Raw genomic sequence first — 19,706 nt, forward strand, 5'->3', positions numbered from 1 at the left:
CAGAGCAATGCTATCAGGGACCATGAAGTTATTAGATGTGGAGATGGCACCGCTGAGGTAACTGTATCCACCATTACACATGCAGTAAACTTGAATGAGAGAACTTGTAGTTGTAGGGCTTGGCAAATAAGTGGAAAGCCATGTAGCCATGCTTTAGCTTTCATTGCAAAGCTTAGCAGACAAGTACATATGGGTGATTTTGTGGATGAATGCTTCTCCGTTGAGAGGTTCAGGAAAGCATATGCAGGGTTATTCAACCCTATGACATCCAAGCATCTGTGGCCATTGGTTGATGTAGGCTACAAAATCAAGAAGCCTAAATTGAGGAGGAAACCAGGAAGACCAAGGGTCTCTAGGATGAAGGCTTCTGATGAGGTTGGCCAAAGGAAAAAAAGAAAATGCTCAGAGTGTCATGAATTGGGCCATACAGCTAAGTATTGCCAAGGAGGCCTTACAGCTAGTCAAAAGAGGAAAAAAGCCACTCAAGAGAGTAGCAGTGATGCACATGCATCTAAGTAAGTGAATTTTTCCTCACTTTAGTTCATCTATAACTTTTGCTCAAACTAACTTTTTTATGCTCCTATATGCAGTGCAAGCGCAGGTGGATGTGAAGGGGAAGGGGATGGGGAAGGTACCATGAACGCACGAGGTGGACGTGCAAGTGGCAGGGGAAGGGGAAGGGGAAGGGGAAGAGCTAGAGGGAGGGCAAGTTCAAGTGGTGGTGGTGGTGGTGGTGGTGGTGGAGGTGGTGCTGGTGCTGATGGTGATGGTGGAGGTGGGGGTGGAGGTGGAGGTGGAGGTGGCAGGGGTAGGGGAAGAGCTCGAGGTGGTGGTGGTGATGGTGCTACTGGAGGCGGCAGAGGTAGGGGAAGAGCTAGAGGTAGGCTAGCTGCTTTGTTAGGCTGTTGATTGGATCATGTAATATGTTCCTACTATTTACTGCATTTTGTGTGATGTTGGACATGGCTTTGTGCCTCTGTGTGATGTTGTTTTGGACCTAATGGTGCACTTTTGTGGGTCTTATGTTGGACCTAGTAATGTGCATGTTGAACTGATGTATGTTATCACTTGCTTGGATATGAACTTGTTGGATTTGGCTATATGTTTATGCTATATTGAATGCACTTTGGAATCCACAAAATGAGAAGTTATGCTGTCAAAATTTTGTTTAATTCATTTTATCAAAATTCTGACAACTTTTTAGTCAAATCTGTCAAAATAAATCAAATTTCTCAAATTTATGGCAAATCTGTCATAATTGTGACACATTTCATTTAATTTATTTTCACAAAATTCTGTCAAATTTAAGTCAAATTTGACAAAATGATTCAAATTTGTCAAATTAATGCCAAATCTGTTACTTGAGCAAAAATTATTACAAATATTTCAATATTCTTGAATATATACACGGTATAACAAAATAAGGTCAAACAAGCAAGCAAACAAGATAAAACAGGGTCAAATAAGCAAGGGCAAAATGGACTATTTACCACAAAATTAACACCGTCACCTCATCCAAACGGAATAGGGTCAGACCGGAGCTTCGTACTCAAAAAGGAGGGTCAAATAAGCAAAGTTCAAAAAGTAGGGTCAAAACGGCAATTACAGTTCAAAACAGGGTCAAATAAGCAAATGCCCCAAAAAGAAACTACGCCTCCCCTTTCATGTGCGCCTGCTGCTTCTCCGTAATATAGTGGGGCCCATATGAAGAAACGCTGCACTGGATGACCTGTTGCTCTATATGTGTCTTCATCTCCATTTCTTAGGTGGAAGTTGGAAACATGGGCTAGAGGCATGGTGCACTGCTATTTCCCTAGGGCTAAAGGAAATGAGTATAGTAAGAGGGTGAGTTCCCCGAGTTTGGAAGGTGAAGCATCTAGGCCACTGGACTTGGAGAAGAAAGGAAGATAAAGGCCCTGTTTAGGTCCCACATAAAATTTTTTCACCATGTCACATCGAACGTTTGAACATCTGTATGAGGTATTAAATATAGGCTAAAAAAACAATTAATTGCACAGATTGCGACTAATTTGCGAGACAAATCTTTTAAGCCTAATTGCTCCATGATTTGACAATGTGGTGCTACAGTAAACATTTGCTAATGACAAATTAATTACGCTTAATAAATTTATCTCGTTGTTTACTGACGGATTCTGTAATTAGTTTTTTTATTAGTGCCCAAACACCCATACGTCACTTTATATAATATCCGATGTGACACGCCAAAACTTTACACCCCTGGATCTAAAGACCCCCAAGGGGAAGAAGGCAGGTTGGTGGACCCAATCGGTGCTATTCAAAGCTTTAGGCACATGGGCGACACACGCTATAGGGGGCGGAGAAGGTAGCAGCGCAAAATTCCTATTTCGCACGCGCGCTGGCTACGAAGCAGCGCACACCCACGCCCCCTCAACGCCCTGTTGCCATAATTAGCGGTAATGACAGTAATTTGTGCTAATTACGGTAATCTAGCAATATTTTTATTTTTCTTGAAGTTTTTTACTAATATATTGATAAAGAAATCTATACGTGAAGTCAAATTTTGAAAACTTTCAACTTTTCATCTTAAATTTGAAAAACTTTCAACTCTAATTTAAAATTTTCAACCCATATTTGAAAACTTTTAAGTTTGAAAACTTTCAACCTAGATTTGAAAACTTCCAATTCAAAATTTGAAAACTTTTAACTTAAAATTTGAAAACTTTCAACGAAGATCTAAGATTTAGAAACTTTCAACTCAAATTTGAAAACTTTTAAGTCAAGATTTGAAAACTTTAAACTCTAGATTTGAAACTTTCTTTCAGATTGAAAAATTTTCAAGTTAAGATTTGAAAACTTTCGACTTAAATATTTCAAAAACACATGTACTAACAATTAAAAAAATTGGGAAAATAACATAAAAAAAGGAAAACGCTCGAGAGGGGAGGAAAGAAAAAGGAAAAAGCGACAAGATGGGAAAAAACGCAAAAAAAATAGCGAAAAAAAACCGCGTGGGGGAGCGCCTTTCGTTTATGGCATTCGCGTGCCAAATAGCCTCCGCACTACTAGGGGAGTTGATAGTTGTTACAGGCAACACGAGTGAGCGATGGAAGAAGTAGAGAGAGAATGTGTGGTACTGTAGCGCACAAATTTTGGGGCGATCTCAGCCATCCAAAAATTGACATTATTTTTTTTTTGTTTTCAGGGAATTGACAACTAGACAATCCCGAAAAGTGCATATCTGATCTTGAAAATATGCGTACTATACCTGACTATCAGATCAGCGTGGACAAAAAGTCGAAACAAGAGAACCTGTAAATGACAGTGTTAAACATCTAGCTAATTTAATAGCATATAAACACGGTTACCGTGAACATGTATGGTATGGAAGCCACCCACGATAACAATCAGGTACCAAATATTCATTACATAAGGTTTAAAGGGAGACTATGCAAAACTGAACAAGTGCGAGACATCAGGCCAGTGCTGTACAATGAGACTGCATTACCTTCGCTCAACCTATTCTTTCCTGCAAGAAACCTGTACAAAATATAAGAGGAAAAAAATAGATGAACTTGATTGCAGTTTTCCTTCGGTTAAGCACAACATGGTTGTACTAGAACTAAAAAGGAAATAAGTATGAATGCAATATAGGAATGAAACCAAGAAGAGATAATGCGTTGCAGCGTGCGTAGAAGATACCATGGACTAAACCTATGAAATACTAGCCGGGACCCCGCGCGTTGCCACGGATATATTGAATAATCAAATCAGAAATTATATGAATCTTTTGCTAATAATGAAATATTCTTTATCATTATAATATAGTGAAAAAATGAATCAATTGTTCTATTTACATGACCTACAATTGTTTAGTTGACACAACGAAGCATACCGGTTTGAAATGCCACCTCATTTCTGGGATAAAGGAGAAACAATCTACCTTCATGGATTTTTCTCCATAAAGAGAAGTAGAGATCACATATCTGAAATGGGCATAACTCAATTTATCATGACATAATGAAAGTAGCACTTAGGCTAATAGAGCATGTGCATACTGAATTCATGTATCACACTGAAAGAGATACTGGCAGAATATGGAGGAATAAATTATTTATAGTTGGTAGAACCAATAGAAAAATCTCTTCAGGGAAGTAGCAACATCAAGCTAGAAAAATCTCTTCAGGGAAGTAGCAACATCAAGTTTAAGTAAATATCTATTCATCCTACTCACTAATTGGTGAGTTCAAATAGTAGACCTGAAGGATATCAAAATACAATGCACCAAAGCAATTACCTAAGAGTATGGAAAATGCCCCTTGTTTTGCTATGGCTGAAATTGAGAAATCTGCACAGGGTGGCCTCTACAAAAATTAAGCTTAAATGCAATGCAAGATGCATAAGTATTATACACACAATTTCGCTCAACCACAGAATAGAAATCAAGCAGAACATGAATATATGGTATATGGCTCAGGGGAGCTTGAACAAAATTGGCATTTTACATCTGATGGTGCAAATATTATCTTGTAAAAAAAATCTTGTATAAAAAATAAGTACAAATAGCTAATTAGGTTGTCTGGTTTAAAAAGAATTAAAATAGTAATAGGAGGATATCTAGTATAGAAGCCTGGTGAAGGAGATGTAACAATATATCACTGTAATACCTTCAAAGGCCTCGATAAAAATAATTGTACACAGCACCCAACAAAAAATCCTTGTGTGTCATGATAGCATACTCTGCATGGAGATTGAAGAGCACATCAATACATATGCATTTGCAGAAACATGGAAAGCAGCAGCACATACAGATTAAATCATAAAAGTTAGCAGGTCAGGATAACCATATGAAGAATCTCCAAAAGGACCTTTTGAAAAAAGAGATGATAGATTATAGAATTAGCATATGCAATCAGTGGATGGAAATGATCCTCCCAACACATCATTGAATGTTCTGTATTTTCATATTACATTTTTAGCCTAGTTATTCCAATTGTCTAGTTTCTTGGATTGGGTAATTATATCCTTAATGCTTTGCTCTTGTTGTGATTTACTAATTAGGAGTTGGAAATATATTAATTCTCATTACATAAAGAAAATGAAAAGGCGTTCCCAAATACCAACATCAGTCCTCCTACCTTGATAGGAGAGGTAAAAGCACAAAAAATGGCTTGAGCTACATTTTACATATGGTACTGATTACTCAAAAACGACAAACACAACTAATTAGTATCATATATAATCTATAAGTTTAGGAAACATCAATTTCTCAAATTACTGAATGGTGTGTATCCCTCAAGCTCCAGTGGTCTGAATCCCTACTGGATGTCATCTAAAAAAATGTAACTCCTGCCAAGCAAAGAAAATATAGATTGAGGGACTCCTGCTTGCAAATCTATGGACGTTAAACAAAATAAGCAGCCCATTTAGTTTATTCCATTAACTCCTTTATCTTGGATTACTATTTAAATCAAAGAGGCAATAGATACGTGGAAATAATGCTTGCTAATAAAATTATTGCTCTACTTGGAAGGTTTGGGTGTGTCTAGGGAGAACTTCATTTTTTGGCTTTGTAGAGATGAAACAACATAAGTACATAATAGATTCACAGTTGACTGATAGCATCTTACCCATCGCAATTATCAAGTAGTGAAGGTGCACTGTTAAATTGAAGCTATCGTCCTAGGCATAACAATGTAAATATGAGAGAGGAAAAAAGGTACACGATGAATTTGAAGTCATCATATTTGAAGGATATCTCAGGAAATGTGCTAGGATCAGAAGAAAACAATCATGAACACATTCACTGCATAGTAGTTTAGCAGTGAAAGTGCATACATCGTTGAATAAAAATGCTTCCTGAATTGAGAGAAAAATTTCATGACCAAATCAAGGTAATACATAGCATAACTTGGCTTCAATGTGATATGAGTATACTGCAAGCAACTAAGAGATAACAAAAACAAACTTTGTGTTGGCCTATAATACCTGCAATAATCATCTTTAAGTGCTTTAGAACTGAACCATTTGGGTCAAAATATTATATAGTTAATAGCTGCCATATCTTTTATGGCCTGACTCTTATATAACTGAACGTGATGAGAAATCTAAAATTAAGTGACAACAGTGTGCAGTTTTGAGTGCTTAACCAATAATGCATACCGACGGGCTAAGTCCATCAAGCATTTCATCAAGTATATGACATACACAAACATATAAAGTAGACGAGCGTCTGATTAATTTACCTTCTATTTCAAAGAGTTGTAGGCAATAAATTTGAAACAATGATCGAGATCAACCATCTTACCTATAAGATTGTAAAGAAAATCAAATGAAGCTACTGAAGAATTCTGAAAATCTGCAAATATATTTAAATAAAAGGAGAAGAGCACAACGTACCTTGGTTCTATTAAACTGAGCTGCTCACAAAGTCACTGTACCATATATATCAAAACACAGCTGCATACGTGAGGCAATGGAGTAGAAGGTGCATCGAAGCTCATGGCATGGCTATAAGAAAAATAGCTTGCAAGTTATATAACGCAGAAGTAGGCAAGCGAATTTGACAAACTCTGGTCAAGATAAGACGCCACCCAACATCAAATTTACATTTAGCTTGTAAGCCGATTCTGAAGCCAATTAGGAACCTGAAGCAGGTGACAAAAAAGAAACATCTTACATACAACAAAGCATTACCTAATTATTTATGTGCAACCATGAATGCCTTAAAACATGTGCAATTAGAGCATGTAGCACAACGTCTGGGAAGATTTACAGGACAAAAAGATTGATACCTGCAGGAAAAGAAGATTAGCCTCCATGCCATCATGACTGTTAAACCATAGCCAGTGCAAAGATCACATTTAGACAGCACTAATCAAATACACACAGGGCCAAATCATCGACATGGTGAGCAAGATCTGGTAAAAGTTTAAATAATACCTTGAGCTATAGGAAGACAGGCAAGTGCTTCCCTTCCTGCCACCACAGCCGGAGGACAGCAAGCTGAGGTTGAGCAGGCACACAAACAACCAATATTTGCATAACTTGCACAGATCGATTCATTGTTGAAGGACTTAAAACTTAAGTTTACGCGCTGCACCCTGCCGCCTCACCTCGTCCGCTGCAATGTGCATTACCCACCAAAACCCTAGCTACAACATGAGACAACCAAATCTGGATAGAGACCAAATGGAGGATGGAGGGAAGAAGCTAACCCATGCCCGCTGAGCTCGGGAGACCATGTCGAGCCGACATGAGCTCGTCTGCTCGTGGGACGACGACCTTCCCCGCCGACGTGATTGCAAGGAGAAAGTGAAGTAATGGGGCAGGCAGATCCGGGGCGGAGCAGCACCAAGACACCAAGGGGCCCGACCCCCTCCGGATTAGTTCGCTCCAACAGCCGTGCCTCGGCGAGCTCGCCGTCCGGCCATCATCCCCTCGTTGGCTTCCGCCCTCGGGCGAACTCTCCTCCTCCCCTCTCGCGCTGCCCGCGGCGGGCGAGCTCTCCTCCCCCCCTCTCGCGCTGCCCGCGGCGGTCGCCGAAGGATACGGTGGAGCACGGCGGCGGTGAAGAGGACCAGAAAATGACCAGGGGAAAAGGGGATCGACGCGCGCGGGCGAAGAAAACCCTAGGCGCTACACGGTGGCGGCGAGGAGAAGCAGCGCAAAAGGAGTCGATGGGGGAGAAGAAACCAATCTCGGGCTGCTCACGGTGATGGGAGGGTAGAAGTGGAACAGACGCCGGATCGTTGACACATGCTACATCGGACGGTGCAGATAGCATCGATCTACTGTTGCCTAAACAGTAAAAACAGTAATACAGTACCCAGGGCAAAAGTTGTAGGCAAAAACAATAGATTTTATATGATATGAAAGGTTAAAAGCAAGACTAGCATAAGATATGTGATTACAGGACATAAGGAGCACATAGTAATTATGAAACGTTATCACAATGCATATGGGCATCTAGTATGGTATCAACAATTTCACAAGAATTCATTCGACACTTCGTGCAAAATTAAGAACAGAATATTAACACAGCAAAGATCATTTACCAGGCTCTACTTGGTCAAGTGGCCTTGAGGTTGATGTTTCTTCGGCAGTAGGGATTTGAGGATCGCCTAGACAATAAAAAAAACATTTTAGTGAACTGAAATTCTCAATATCCACAAAAAGAAAGCACAAACACATAAAACCAGCAATGTGTATTCCTAGCACAAAAAATCATTACTTAGTAATTCCGAGTAGTAAAGCAAAGACACAGGGGCAAACACCACACAGCAGCGACCATGGCTACCCTCTGTTCCTCCCAAACTTGTTGGAGTTTCTCATGCTTTTGGTAGGTTAGCAAAGGATTTCCCTAAGATACAAAAACCCATTCTAAAACCTCAGTATCATTGGTAGGTTAGTTCCAAAAGCATTGATGGGCCATATGAAGATGTTGGCAGTTAGACCAAGATAGTTAGATAAACCAACGCATCTGCACTAACTGCAATTTGCTGGCAAGAGACAATGCTCTATTACTCTCTCCGTTTCAGGTTACAAGTCGTTTTGACTTTTGTCAAAGCCAAACTGCTTTAAATTTTACCAAGTTTGTAGAAAAAATAATAATGTTTTCAACCCAAGATATTTTTTATGAAAATACATACGCTTATTGATTTAATGAAACTAATTTGGTATTATAAATATTACTATACTTGTCTATACACTTAGTCAAACTTGAAATAGCTTGACTTTGATCAAAGTCAAAAACAACTTATAATCTAAAATGAAGGGAGTATGACTTAAAAGCATTTAAAGCAATTGTCCAAAAAAAGGACAAATTTCTTTGTCACTGCTGTAGGAGCATCCAGTGGCATCCTCTAAGTGTGGATTTTCTCATTGCTTGGAGGTTGCTACGTACAACACAATAGGTATCCTTTGACCACAAAGTTCACATATAAACTCATTTTTTTAAGGAAATGTAAAGCTCTAAAGTGTAAGACTTCAGGAATAGTTTCTTGTTTCTCTCAAATATTTATCGAACAGCACACCGAGAAGAAAAAAAGGATTCCATTGATGAATTGTATAAGTAGAATGGCTTGCTATCCTTAAGTGCTTTTGGAGCCAAAAGATTTGCATGGAGCAATATGCAAAAAACGATTCCCATCTAGAAAAAAAAACACTTGCTGTGCCTTTGGAGCTTTTCGTTTACATTACCTGTTTAATGCAAATCAATACATCAGTCCAAAGAACAGTGTTCAGGGTTGTGAACTTTTTGGGTTTAACTGCTTAGGCTATCACAAACTTGGCAAGATACATCTACTGCTTTAGCTGTATAAAATTTAATGCGACCAAATCTATTGTATAGAAGAATAAATCGATCTCAGAATATGGAGCATGGATAGAAAAATGTTCTTTTTTGTTGAGAAAAAGGATTGCTAAATTTATTGAATTGCTAATCATTGAAAACATGAAAGCTCACTACATTGACATCAACAGGACAAATTAGAATTCACAAAACCATTTGTACATGTAAATCGCATAAGACATGCACGAGTACAGGGAAATGGCTATCAACCTCACATGGTACTGAGGCACTTACCAAACTACTCCCTCCGTATTTTAATGTATGATGCCGTTGACTTTTTGACAAACGTTTGAACTTTCGTCTTATTCAAAAAAAATTATGTAGTTATCATTTATTTTATTGTGACTTGATTTATCATCAAATATTCTTTAAGCATGACATAAGTATTTTTATATTTACATAAAAAATTTGAATAAGACGAATGGTCAAACGTTGATTAAAAAGTCAACGGCGTCATAAATTAAAATACGGAGGGAGTACAAGACAAAACCATATTACATTTTTACATCACAGTTGACCTGTATAGAAAAGATCACTTGCCTGTCGTTGCTAGTGGCTCCTGGGTAGAAATCTCTTCCCGAGAATCTAATCGGTAAAACAAAATGATATACTCAGGCAAATGAACACAAATTATAATCCTTCAATTATCGTACTTGTGCTATGAAATATTCATGACGTAGTAATCAAGAAACATTATCACAATGTATAAAATGGGCATTTAGCATGCTATCAATAGTTAGCACATGACAGTGTGCAAAAGAGCAGCAGATTAACACAGCAAAGATGACTTACCAGGACCTACTTGATCAAGTGGTACTGAGGTTGATGCTCCATCTGCAGTAGGGATGTGAGAATCACCTAGACAGTACAAATACTTTTAGTAAACTGAAATTCTCAAAATCCACAAAAAGAAATCGCAAACACACATGAAAACACCAGGTTGTGCTTTCTAGCACAAAAGTTCATTCCTGAGTAATTTCGAATAGTAAAGAAACACACACGTTGGTAAACACAACACGACAGCAACCATGGCTAGCTACAGTTTACCTGCCCAGCCCTCTTCTCTTAGTGCACCTTTCCCAAGCGGGGCCAGATTAGGAATCTCTTCACAGGTAGGGCCAGCAACAAAGAAAACGCCTAGGAAATGAAAAACAGCAATTTATATCATTGTTGCACAATGTACCGGTAAAGCATATCTACTCTCGTCACCATTAAAGAAATCTGCAGACCTCTTTTAACTACTTCCCCATTTTCTGAGACATTTGCTGTTAACTTTTTTATGCTTTGAGCACCTTTGCGTATGTGAAATAAGACAACCTATAAAATCAATTCGGTATAATTGAGCAAGTACATAAAAGGATATCAAATTACACAACCAATGCAGCTCACAGTTAAGAACATTTACCGCCATTTCCAGTGTGGAATTGAGGCCATTTCCGTTATCAAAATGACCTTCACACAATTCTAAGAGCAACTCTTCCAACTAACACCATCAACAAAATAGTTACACAAGTCAAGAAATAAACTAATACACACAGTGATTGCTTTCATTTTATAAGAAACTTCAACGTCTAGAACATGTTACCTGAATTGTATCATAAATCCTTTCTCCATTGAGACATTCAATAATGTCACCTATTCTGACTCCCAGTTTCTCAAGGATGGACCCTTCTGATACCTATATTTTAGTTGATAGTCGGCGTATATCTTCAGGAAGTGCAGAGAAGTCTACAATTAGCAATGATAAACAGTCTATATACCTCTTTAACAATTAGGCCATCACAAATATGAGTCTTGCGCAATATCATCTCGATATGGGGAAGGTCTAGAAACTTAATGGCCCAAAGCTTAACTCCAAGTTGAGGGCGAGGGATGCACCTACTCCAGATAGCCATTAATTTCAATTCAACAGAGGATATAAAGGATAATAAAAATTTATTAAAACATAATAATTTGAAACTCAAATAACTTGTACAAAATGTTGAAAGTTTGACAGAATATATCAAATCAATTGATACGGAATAGAGTTAAAACAAAATATATATAATCTATTCCAATACTCTGTGCAACTAAGGCCCGTCATGGTGCTGATCCTACAATTTAATACATGAGTTTTAGCATTGCATGATTTAACTACAATATACATTAGAAAATGCACATCTAAGGCAGTTTAGGTTATCTATCTGAATTAAATCAACTCTACAATTTAACTTTCAACAACAAACAGATGTGCAACACAATAGAAAAATAGAACTGAAAAAGAAAACGTACCGGAACTTATGCCATAGCTTCAAACACTTGAGTATCACCGATGAAGGTATAAAAGCATGTATAAGACCAGTCATTCCCACCACCTTCCCCTTAAGGTCAATCACTAATCCTCCCAAGCCAAACTACAACATTTACCAAATTAACTAGAACAAATCATGCATGCCATACACTACACAATTCAAAATAAGAAATGGTGTGGGGTAAAATGGAGATACCTCGGGGATTGCACTGCTAACGTACATATAGTGATGACGATCACATAAGTATGGATTAGAGTACAACACTCTGCCATGACTTATACGCGGATACAAATTTTCATCTCTTCCAAGCATGAAAATATGTTGAGCACGGTCAACTCTAGAACTAAAAGTAGGTAACTCGCCAGGAGTCTCCAGAGCAATCTCAAATAAAGCCAGATTATAATGTGTTTGAGAGTATATCAAGCGGGCCTCCACTGTGGTGTCATCTAGTAAGTGGACATAGACCTGGACGTTGATTGCATAATATACCACACTAAATTAGAGAACAACACCCAAAAATTACATAACAGTACCAAAAAGATAGAAAATGATCAACAATCATTTCAACAAAAGAACAATACCAAAAGGATAGAAGATGATCCACAATCATTTCAACAAAAAAAATACATGATACATATGTTTCTAGAAGAGTCGAATGTAGGACAACTAAATTGATTCAGTAACCTTAGATACATATTGGAGGATAAACTACTTTTCTAGGTTGGGCAGAAGTTAAGCTTCTATGGAGGCAATATTATGTTTCTGTTTGAAGTATTCATTGTAGCAATTCATATTTTTAATATAATGGAACTTCCAAGCTGGATCTTAAAGACGTTAATAAAAAAAGAAAAAAAAGTCTAATTTACTACCCCAAACTATTGCGTTTGTCTACTTTACCCCCTAAACAATTTTTAGGCTCACTTAACCCCCTAAACAATTAATACCAGGTCGTTTAGCTCCCTAGCCTGGTATTCCACGACTGTTTCGCCAGTGTGGAGGTGGTTTTGATTGATTCAGCCACGTGAGTTGCCGACATGGTTGCTAGATGACGTAGCTCTGAAACTGGGCCATCAATGTGGAGTGTTCGTTCCTCTTGTTGGGCTGTCAACAAGGGTTTTTCGTTCTTAACGTTCCGCTAGCCACTACACGAGAAATTTCCACGCGGCACCGTATAATCAGAGATCATTAGTTGCCTTCTAAATCCGACCTCATCCTGATCACCTCCTTGTCTCCTTTCTTAGTGAGCGACAGCCCCCAACCCCTGCTTATTCACATGATCGCTCTGGATTTGTCCTCCTGATCGTTGCTCCTTGCGGCAACGTTGAGGTTAGTCATAGTATCTTATTGGTATGATTTTGCTATGGTAGAACTATGTGTTGGTTTTGGATACAACACTCCCATGAACAAGAAGCAGAGGAACCAGGATAGCATTTAGCAATATACTAGTGTACCTGTCGGTAATCCTAATAAGCTTTTTAGTGTGTCCAGATTTTGTCGTAGCTATCATAGGCTAACAGAGATGCAAAGAAAAGATGTTTTATGCACACCATGGATATGCAACATGCAGGTGTTTGTACTTATACCTGTGTCAACCTCTCTTCTTACTTGACAATTTTCTTGGTAATCAAACCTTACCGGTTTAATTAGCTATCACAACCGAAATAAAATGGTATTATGGTTTTATTTTCTTTTTTTTTTCTGACCTTATTGATATGATGGAAACTGATATATTTCTACCCCTTGTTCATAGGTTTCATGGATCATTTCGACCAACTCATGGTTAGGTTTCATCTCGGTGGAGAGTTCATTTATCATGACAAACAAGTCAGTTATGTTGGAGGAGATGAAGCAATGTCGTACATCGACAGAGACAAGATATCACTACCTGAACTAATTGGACATCTCAAAGACCACTCAAATGTGGGAGATAAAGATCAAGTTTATCTCCATTGGTTGTTTCCTGGTCAAGAACTTAATAATGGTCTTATACTGCTTAGTGATGACAAGGCATGTTGTGAGATGTCAAATAGCATTGCAGAGGGAGGTGTCGCAGATGTGTATGTTGAAATTATCTCTCATGATGAAGAAAGTACTGAGGATAGTGACTTCGAAGATGAGATAAGAGGTGGTGAAGTAGATGATTTTACTAGTCCATCAATGTTAAAGAATGGTAAAGAACCAATATTAGATGCAAAGGAGATGAGTTCTAATAGATTAAGAAACAAAGAGAAGGTAGTTGTCGATGAGAAAGATATGGAAGAAACCGATGATAGTGATTGGATACCTGGAGATGAAGATAGCTCAGAAGAAGATGAAGAGGCCGAGGAGATTAGGAAGCATGCTAAGATGGTAAAGAAAGGACTTTACAGGCAACCAAATCGTGATATACTTACTATTGCCACGGATGAGCTAGAACCAATTAATGGATGATCTGGACGATGGCAGTGATACCCCATATTTTGATTCTAGTGAAGAAGCATCCTATGATGAGGAGGAGGGTAGTGAAGTTAACACAGTTAGGAGGAGGAGCAGGTTTCCTCGATATGATGGCAAGGCTACAATCCCTGTATTTGCAGTTGGCATGACATTTAGGGGAAGAGAGCAATTCAAGAAGGCAGTGATTAATTATGGTCTTTCTGTTAGAAGGCATATTTCTTTCCCAAAGGATGAGCGTTTGAGGATCAGAGCTAAATGTTCTTGGAATGGCTGCCCTTGGATGATTTATGGAGCTCAAAGAACCAAGTGTGATTGGTTTCAAGTGTGTACCTACATTGATGTGCATAAATGTCCACAAAATAAAAAAAATAGGCTTGTGACATCTAGAAGGATTGCTGACAAGTATGAGCACTTGATCAAGGCCAATCCAGCATAGAAAATTGATAGCATAAAAGAAACAGTATTTTTGGATATGTTTGCCGATGTTAGCCATTCAAAAATTAAAAGAGCTAAATCTATAGTTATGAAGAGAGTGTATGAAGCTGCAAAGGAAGAATATCCTAGGCTTTTTTATAACCAACTAGAGATACTTAGGAGTAATCCCGGTAGCACTGTTGCAGTATGCTTGAATCCAGAGTACAACACACCTGTTTTTGAAAGAATTTATATGCTTTGATGCTTGCAAGAAGGGATTTATAGCTGGGTGTAGAAAGGTGATAGATGAATAATGTGAATAAGAAGTGTGTACTAATTGTATAACGCACTATTGTAGCTGGTCATGCCATGCACGTCGTTAATTGTAAATTGTCGATAAATAACAATTCTTTTGCTTTAGGAATAGTATGATTAGGTCGTGTCCTTTTAGTTGTATTTTCTCCAACTTCATGAAAAAACATCAATATTTACCAACATACCTCAGCATTAGGAGAATACTCATCTTCACCAGACCAACAATCTAAGCTTGACTTTGAGCAAATAATATCAGAGGTTGTCATTACAATTCCCTTCTTCCTTGTTTCATCCCAATCAACCAGAAACCCCGAGCAGTGTGCTAATGGTTTTCCTCCTACAAATATACATACATACATATATATATAATATCAGCAAACAAATAAAATTTTCTATTATATCAAATAAGAGATGTGAAAACTATGTACCAATGGATGAAGAAAGTCCTAAAATGAATTTTGCAGCACCAAGGACTGCTTTCTTTGCAGGTTCATAGATGTCCAACAACTTTGGGTCCGAAAGACACAAAGATTTACTTGAGTTAAGTGTGGGCAGGCTCAGCTGACGAGCTACAAGACCATCAATGCATAAGTACATGTCAATTTAGAGTTAGAGGAATAATTTTTTTAATCTTGCAAAACATTTTTTATTAAAGAGAAAACGCATTAAGAAAGTAACACTAAAAAAATCCTCCTTTTTTCTATTAGATGGAGGGTGGTACTGTTCTCAACTTTTGACTTACACCATCATTAACAATGAGTTATGCCAAATCTGCATTATATGTCAACAGCATAAAGAAGAAAATGAAAGAAAGGAACATTGGCATATACAATATACATAGTGTACAGGTCAGTCAACTAATTTATAGAGATTGCTAGGAGCTAAATAAGGTCACTAGCTGTCGATACAGGATATGCACGATCTGTATAATCAATCAACCATAAAGGTATATCCCAACAGAAAAGAAGGAAAACTGGACTGAAAATTACCTCTCTTTTCTTCGAATTCCTCACGTCTCTTCTGGTAAGCATCAACAATGTCCATGTCAGGTGGCTCAAGGATCTCTTGACCATCAGAGTCATACCCACTGAATTTGAAAGGTAATAAGGGCATGTGGAGTGGAGAGCTCGGTGCAGAAGATACCTCCTCCTCCTCCTCCCCTTCATTCATCTTCTCTGGCACCTTTTCCTCTCCATCCTCACAACTATGATCGGCCTCGATCATTTTTCTCCTCCTCTTCATCCTTTGATCTCGCTCAGATGATGGTGAAGCAGGTGCAGATCGGGAGCAATGCGATCGCCCCTTGCTGTCTTGCTCATTACCACGGCCACGCACAGTCCTCAGGAGCTCCTGCAACCCTGGCTGCCGCCTTGTTGCCCTTGACCGAGTGTTCCTCAACCTTGGCACATCGTCCTCTTCCGCAGCAACAGGTGCCATACTCTGGGGTTGCTCAATTTTCCTGCAGCTGCATATGTAGAATTTGCAAATTTAGAGGAAAGGCATATATGTCGTGCTTTTCTGAAAGCATGATTGTACTCCCTCCAAGTTGAAAATAATTGTTGTTTTGAACAAGGGTATGGTCTCTAAAAAATAACTTTGACCACTATTTAGTTTCATATTATAAGACTTTCTAGCCATGTCCACATTCATATATACGTTAATGAAGGAAAAAAATTGAAAATATACATTTTTTTAAATATTTTGCGTTTATATATCTGCATGAAAAATATTTGCACAAATATACCTTCACCGCACGGCGGGGACGCGGGACCGAGTGGTGCCGCTCTTCCATTCTGCGGGACCGGCGGTCGCGTAGAACGGCCGTGCGGCACCGTCTCGCTCCCGCGGCGCGGAAGTGCGGCACCGCCTCCCTCTCGCGCCCACGCGTCCTGAGACGGTCCCGCGTCTCCGTTGTGCGGGACCGTGCCGGTCGCGCGTCGCCAATGCGCGGGACCGCGCCGATCGCGCTTCACGGTTGCGCGGGACGGCTCGTTCCCGTCCTCTGCCACGCGCTTATTATATGACAGCGAATTTATACTGCGTGGCACTATTTAGGACTGTTTTTTTGTACTGTTTGTCACTGTTTTGGCACTGTTCATGGGCGATCCCGCGGTTCCAATGTGCGGAAGCGCCCCATGCACAGTACGAAACAGTGTTGCACAGTGCGAAAACAGTGTCCAAACACTTCAACAGTGTTCAACAGTACGCAGAGTATAAAAATCGCTAGCACACACGGTGCCGCGTATTGGAACCGCGGGACCGCGACGGTCCCGCGTTTTGGAGCTGCGGAACCGTTGGGACTGCGACGGTCCCGCGTTTTGGAGCTGCGGGACCGTTGCAGTGCCACGCGGCCGACCGCGGGACTGACGGTCCCGCGTTTTGAAGCTGCGGGACCGTCGCGGTCCCGCATTTCCATCCCGCGGGACGAGTATATTTTTGCAAAAAAATTTCATGCATGTATATAAATGTAAATTATTGAAAAAAGAAGTATATTCGCAAATTTAATTCCGTTAATGAATCTATACACATATATGCCTAGATTCGTTAACATCTATATGAATGTGGGTAATGGTAAAACGTCTTATAATATGAAACGGACGAAGTATTACACTATTTTCCACTGAATCCCTCCCTGGTTTGCTTCCCCTTAGGGATTTAACCTCCAAGAACCGAACAAGCCCTGACGGGGCTGAGCCGAAGAGGCTATTCTATGAAATCTATAGAAGGAGGAGGAGGAGGAGGGAGAAAGGTGATGTCAGCGGAGGAGGAGGATGAGCAGCAGCGTCGGCGTCAGCGGCGAGACTACTTCATCAATCTTGCCCGCCACCGCCACCGCCGCCGCAGCAGCACAGCGTCCGCCAGAAATCCTAGCCCTAGACATGGAAGAGGAGGGGAGAGGGGAAGGGGAGAAACTCACCGGAGAGAAGGTGGCCACCGTCTTGGTCGCCGTCGCCTCCGACTTGCGCGGCACCGCGCCGGCCGCCGCAGCGTCGCCCTCGCCCACGAGAGGGCTTAACCGAACGCAAATCTCGCATAGGCCGGGATTCTTTCCACACCGGGTTGTTGGGCCGTTACCCGGGCCATTCCCAGCCCAACCGAACATGGCCCGAAACCAAAGCCAGGCCGCCTCGACGGAGGCTATTCTAGGATAGCGACCCAATCTGGCCTAAGAGATAGATGGGCCTGAAATGCGCCGATGGTCAGGCCTGCCACATCACCACTTCACTTGGCCCTAATACTCCTTTTTTAGGGCCCATCTCAGGATACCGAGTTGCTACCCCCCGACCCGGCGGCCAGATCGCGAGCTGGGAAGAGGCGGCGGCGGCGATGAGCGCGGGGGTGGGCGGGCTGCGGCAGCTGCTGGCGGCGGCGGTGACGACGGGGGTGGCGGAGGCGCGGGCGGCGATCTTCGGGCACGCGCTGAACCCGACGGGGAAGCGCGCGGCGACCAAGCTGCTGCGGAAGAAGATGGTCGGCGAGCAGCTCGCGCAGTGGTACCCCTACGACATCAAGCGCGACGACCCGCTCGTCATGGCGCGCGAGGAGAAGGCGTAAGTGCTCCCCATCCCTCCACTTGAGCTGTACTAGCTTGCACGCTGCCTGGTTGTGCCCACCATGTGTTCGTTCATTTGCTTCACGGGGAGGGAGGAGGTCTGGGTTACGCCCAGGACGTGTTTGCTGATATGCCTAGGTGACGAACTATAAGAGAAGTATCCAGGATTTCTGCTCTGTTGGGGGGCAGTTTCTGTGTCATGTGCTCGCCAACTGTTTGTTGATATGCGTGAGAGGTGGTGACTTCTGTTGGATCATGCCTGATAGGTGCTTGACGATATGCGTCACCAACGCGACTTTTGTTGCTCGATTCGTCCTGTGTTACTCATCCGTGCAGCCATGGTAGATTTACCGGTTGTCTGTTGTGTTGAGTACCATGGAATTTTACCGATTTCCACTTGCTAGGTGCATAATCCTTTGGTAGGGAATTGCTGATTGTGGTATGATTAGGTGAGGTTGTGGATCCGTTGGGTTTGAAATGAGTAGTATTATCACTGCACTCACCACTGTTCTTGGCGCACTGCGAATATTATTGGTTGGTTTTGATAATTTGATGGCTTTGTAGCTTTGTTCGTCTTGAGGGAACAAGTTCAAGCCTTGGTTTCTGTTTACAGTGGATTCATTAGTCACCAATTGTAGTGAATTGAACTTCCACATCCATGATATATATAACCACCGAAGGTTGAGTTCATCTTGCCCAACTTTGACCCCAAATTCTCTTGAATATTGTGTTGTTATAATCTGATAGAAATGATTGATATAATCTTTACCACTCGAGTTATGCTGTACAGTATGTATGTGGATTACATTTAGTTGATTATCATTGTATTTACTGTTTTTAAATGTACGGCTAAAGTACAGAAGGTGTTCCTGCTATTCTTGTCAATTTGATTTTATCGCCATTTCCCCCTTTATGCCTTCTGCTTTTTAACTCGTATACAATGATAACATGGAATTTTGTAATTAACATCACATCTCTCTTTTGTAGGCGTTTGTCAAAGCTGGAAATGCTTAAGCGTCGCGGGAAGGGTCCTCCAAAGAAGGGCCAGGGAAGGCGTGCGGTCAAGAGAAGCAAATAGTTGCCTTAATTCTGCATACATCAGTTCCTGGCGTTCATCCTGTTTGGGCGCTGAAATATTTCGTTGTTGTCAGCAATGTACTCTTTCTAGTAGGTCAAACAAGATCCATTGGCAATGAAATTTGCTTTCCTTCATCATAAAACCGATGTATTTGTGCTGCCGGCATGAATGCAAGACAATTTTCTATTGATTGTTCTGTTGCCATAAATTTAGCTTTGGCTCAAAAGATTGCATTTGAGTGTACACTTGTTAACCTTAGCTCTGTCCTCTCTTTCTTCTCATATACAG

General features: G+C 40.5%; 2 protein-coding genes across 51 annotated transcripts; one reads left to right on the forward strand and one right to left on the reverse strand.

Moving 5' to 3' along the window:
* Positions 1–3,298: 3,298 nt before the first annotated feature.
* Positions 3,299–17,805, reverse strand: LOC4337807 (uncharacterized). 50 transcript variants are annotated; one of them, XM_066311011.1, is made up of 25 exons: positions 17,705–17,805; positions 15,777–16,252; positions 15,216–15,356; positions 14,973–15,124; positions 11,818–12,087; positions 11,603–11,724; positions 11,092–11,212; positions 10,917–11,009; positions 10,737–10,814; positions 10,561–10,648; positions 10,379–10,468; positions 10,124–10,189; positions 9,872–9,916; positions 8,037–8,102; positions 7,197–7,779; positions 6,922–7,102; positions 6,774–6,810; positions 6,589–6,626; positions 6,379–6,489; positions 6,225–6,286; positions 5,610–5,661; positions 4,647–4,719; positions 4,277–4,357; positions 3,875–3,965; positions 3,299–3,519 (listed from the first exon to the last, which is right to left on the reverse strand). In XM_066311011.1, the coding sequence occupies exons 2-15, from the start codon at positions 16,222–16,224 to the stop codon at positions 7,412–7,414; spliced, it is 2,148 nt and encodes a 715-aa protein (XP_066167108.1). In that variant the 5' UTR covers positions 16,225–16,252; positions 17,705–17,805; the 3' UTR covers positions 3,299–3,519; positions 3,875–3,965; positions 4,277–4,357; positions 4,647–4,719; positions 5,610–5,661; positions 6,225–6,286; positions 6,379–6,489; positions 6,589–6,626; positions 6,774–6,810; positions 6,922–7,102; positions 7,197–7,411. The 50 variants fall into 50 exon arrangements, with proteins under 50 accessions (XP_066167108.1, XP_066167115.1, XP_066167133.1 ...); XM_066311018.1 differs by lacking the exon at positions 6,225–6,286; XM_066311036.1 differs by lacking the exons at positions 6,225–6,286; positions 6,774–6,810.
* A 237-nt stretch (positions 17,806–18,042) lies between these two features.
* LOC4337808 (uncharacterized) lies at positions 18,043–19,607 on the forward strand. The gene is made up of 2 exons (NM_001377934.1): positions 18,043–18,338; positions 19,328–19,607. The coding sequence occupies exons 1-2, from the start codon at positions 18,115–18,117 to the stop codon at positions 19,416–19,418; spliced, it is 315 nt and encodes a 104-aa protein (NP_001364863.1). The 5' UTR covers positions 18,043–18,114; the 3' UTR covers positions 19,419–19,607.
* Positions 19,608–19,706: the final 99 nt, after the last annotated feature.

Source organism: Oryza sativa, chromosome 5, assembly GCF_034140825.1.
Source record: "Oryza sativa Japonica Group chromosome 5, ASM3414082v1".
Classification (NCBI taxonomy): domain Eukaryota; kingdom Viridiplantae; phylum Streptophyta; class Magnoliopsida; order Poales; family Poaceae; genus Oryza; species Oryza sativa.

Excerpts from the sequence above, each read along its gene's own strand:
- LOC4337807 (XM_066311037.1), bottom strand. The coding sequence starts at position 16,224 with ATGGCACCTGTTGCTGCGGAAGAGGACGATGTGCCAAGGTTGAGGAAC. Across the intron at positions 11,010-11,091 it reads ATGGCCTAATTGTTAAAGAG|GTATCAGAAGGGTCCATCCT; the intron begins GTATATAGACTG and ends ACTAAAATATAG. Across the intron at positions 10,190-10,378 it reads AAGAGAAGAGGGCTGGGCAG|GTGATTCTCACATCCCTACT; the intron begins GTAAACTGTAGC and ends TGTACTGTCTAG.
- LOC4337808 (NM_001377934.1), top strand. The coding sequence starts at position 18,115 with ATGAGCGCGGGGGTGGGCGGGCTGCGGCAGCTGCTGGCGGCGGCGGTG. Across the intron at positions 18,339-19,327 it reads ATGGCGCGCGAGGAGAAGGC|GCGTTTGTCAAAGCTGGAAA; the intron begins GTAAGTGCTCCC and ends TCTCTTTTGTAG.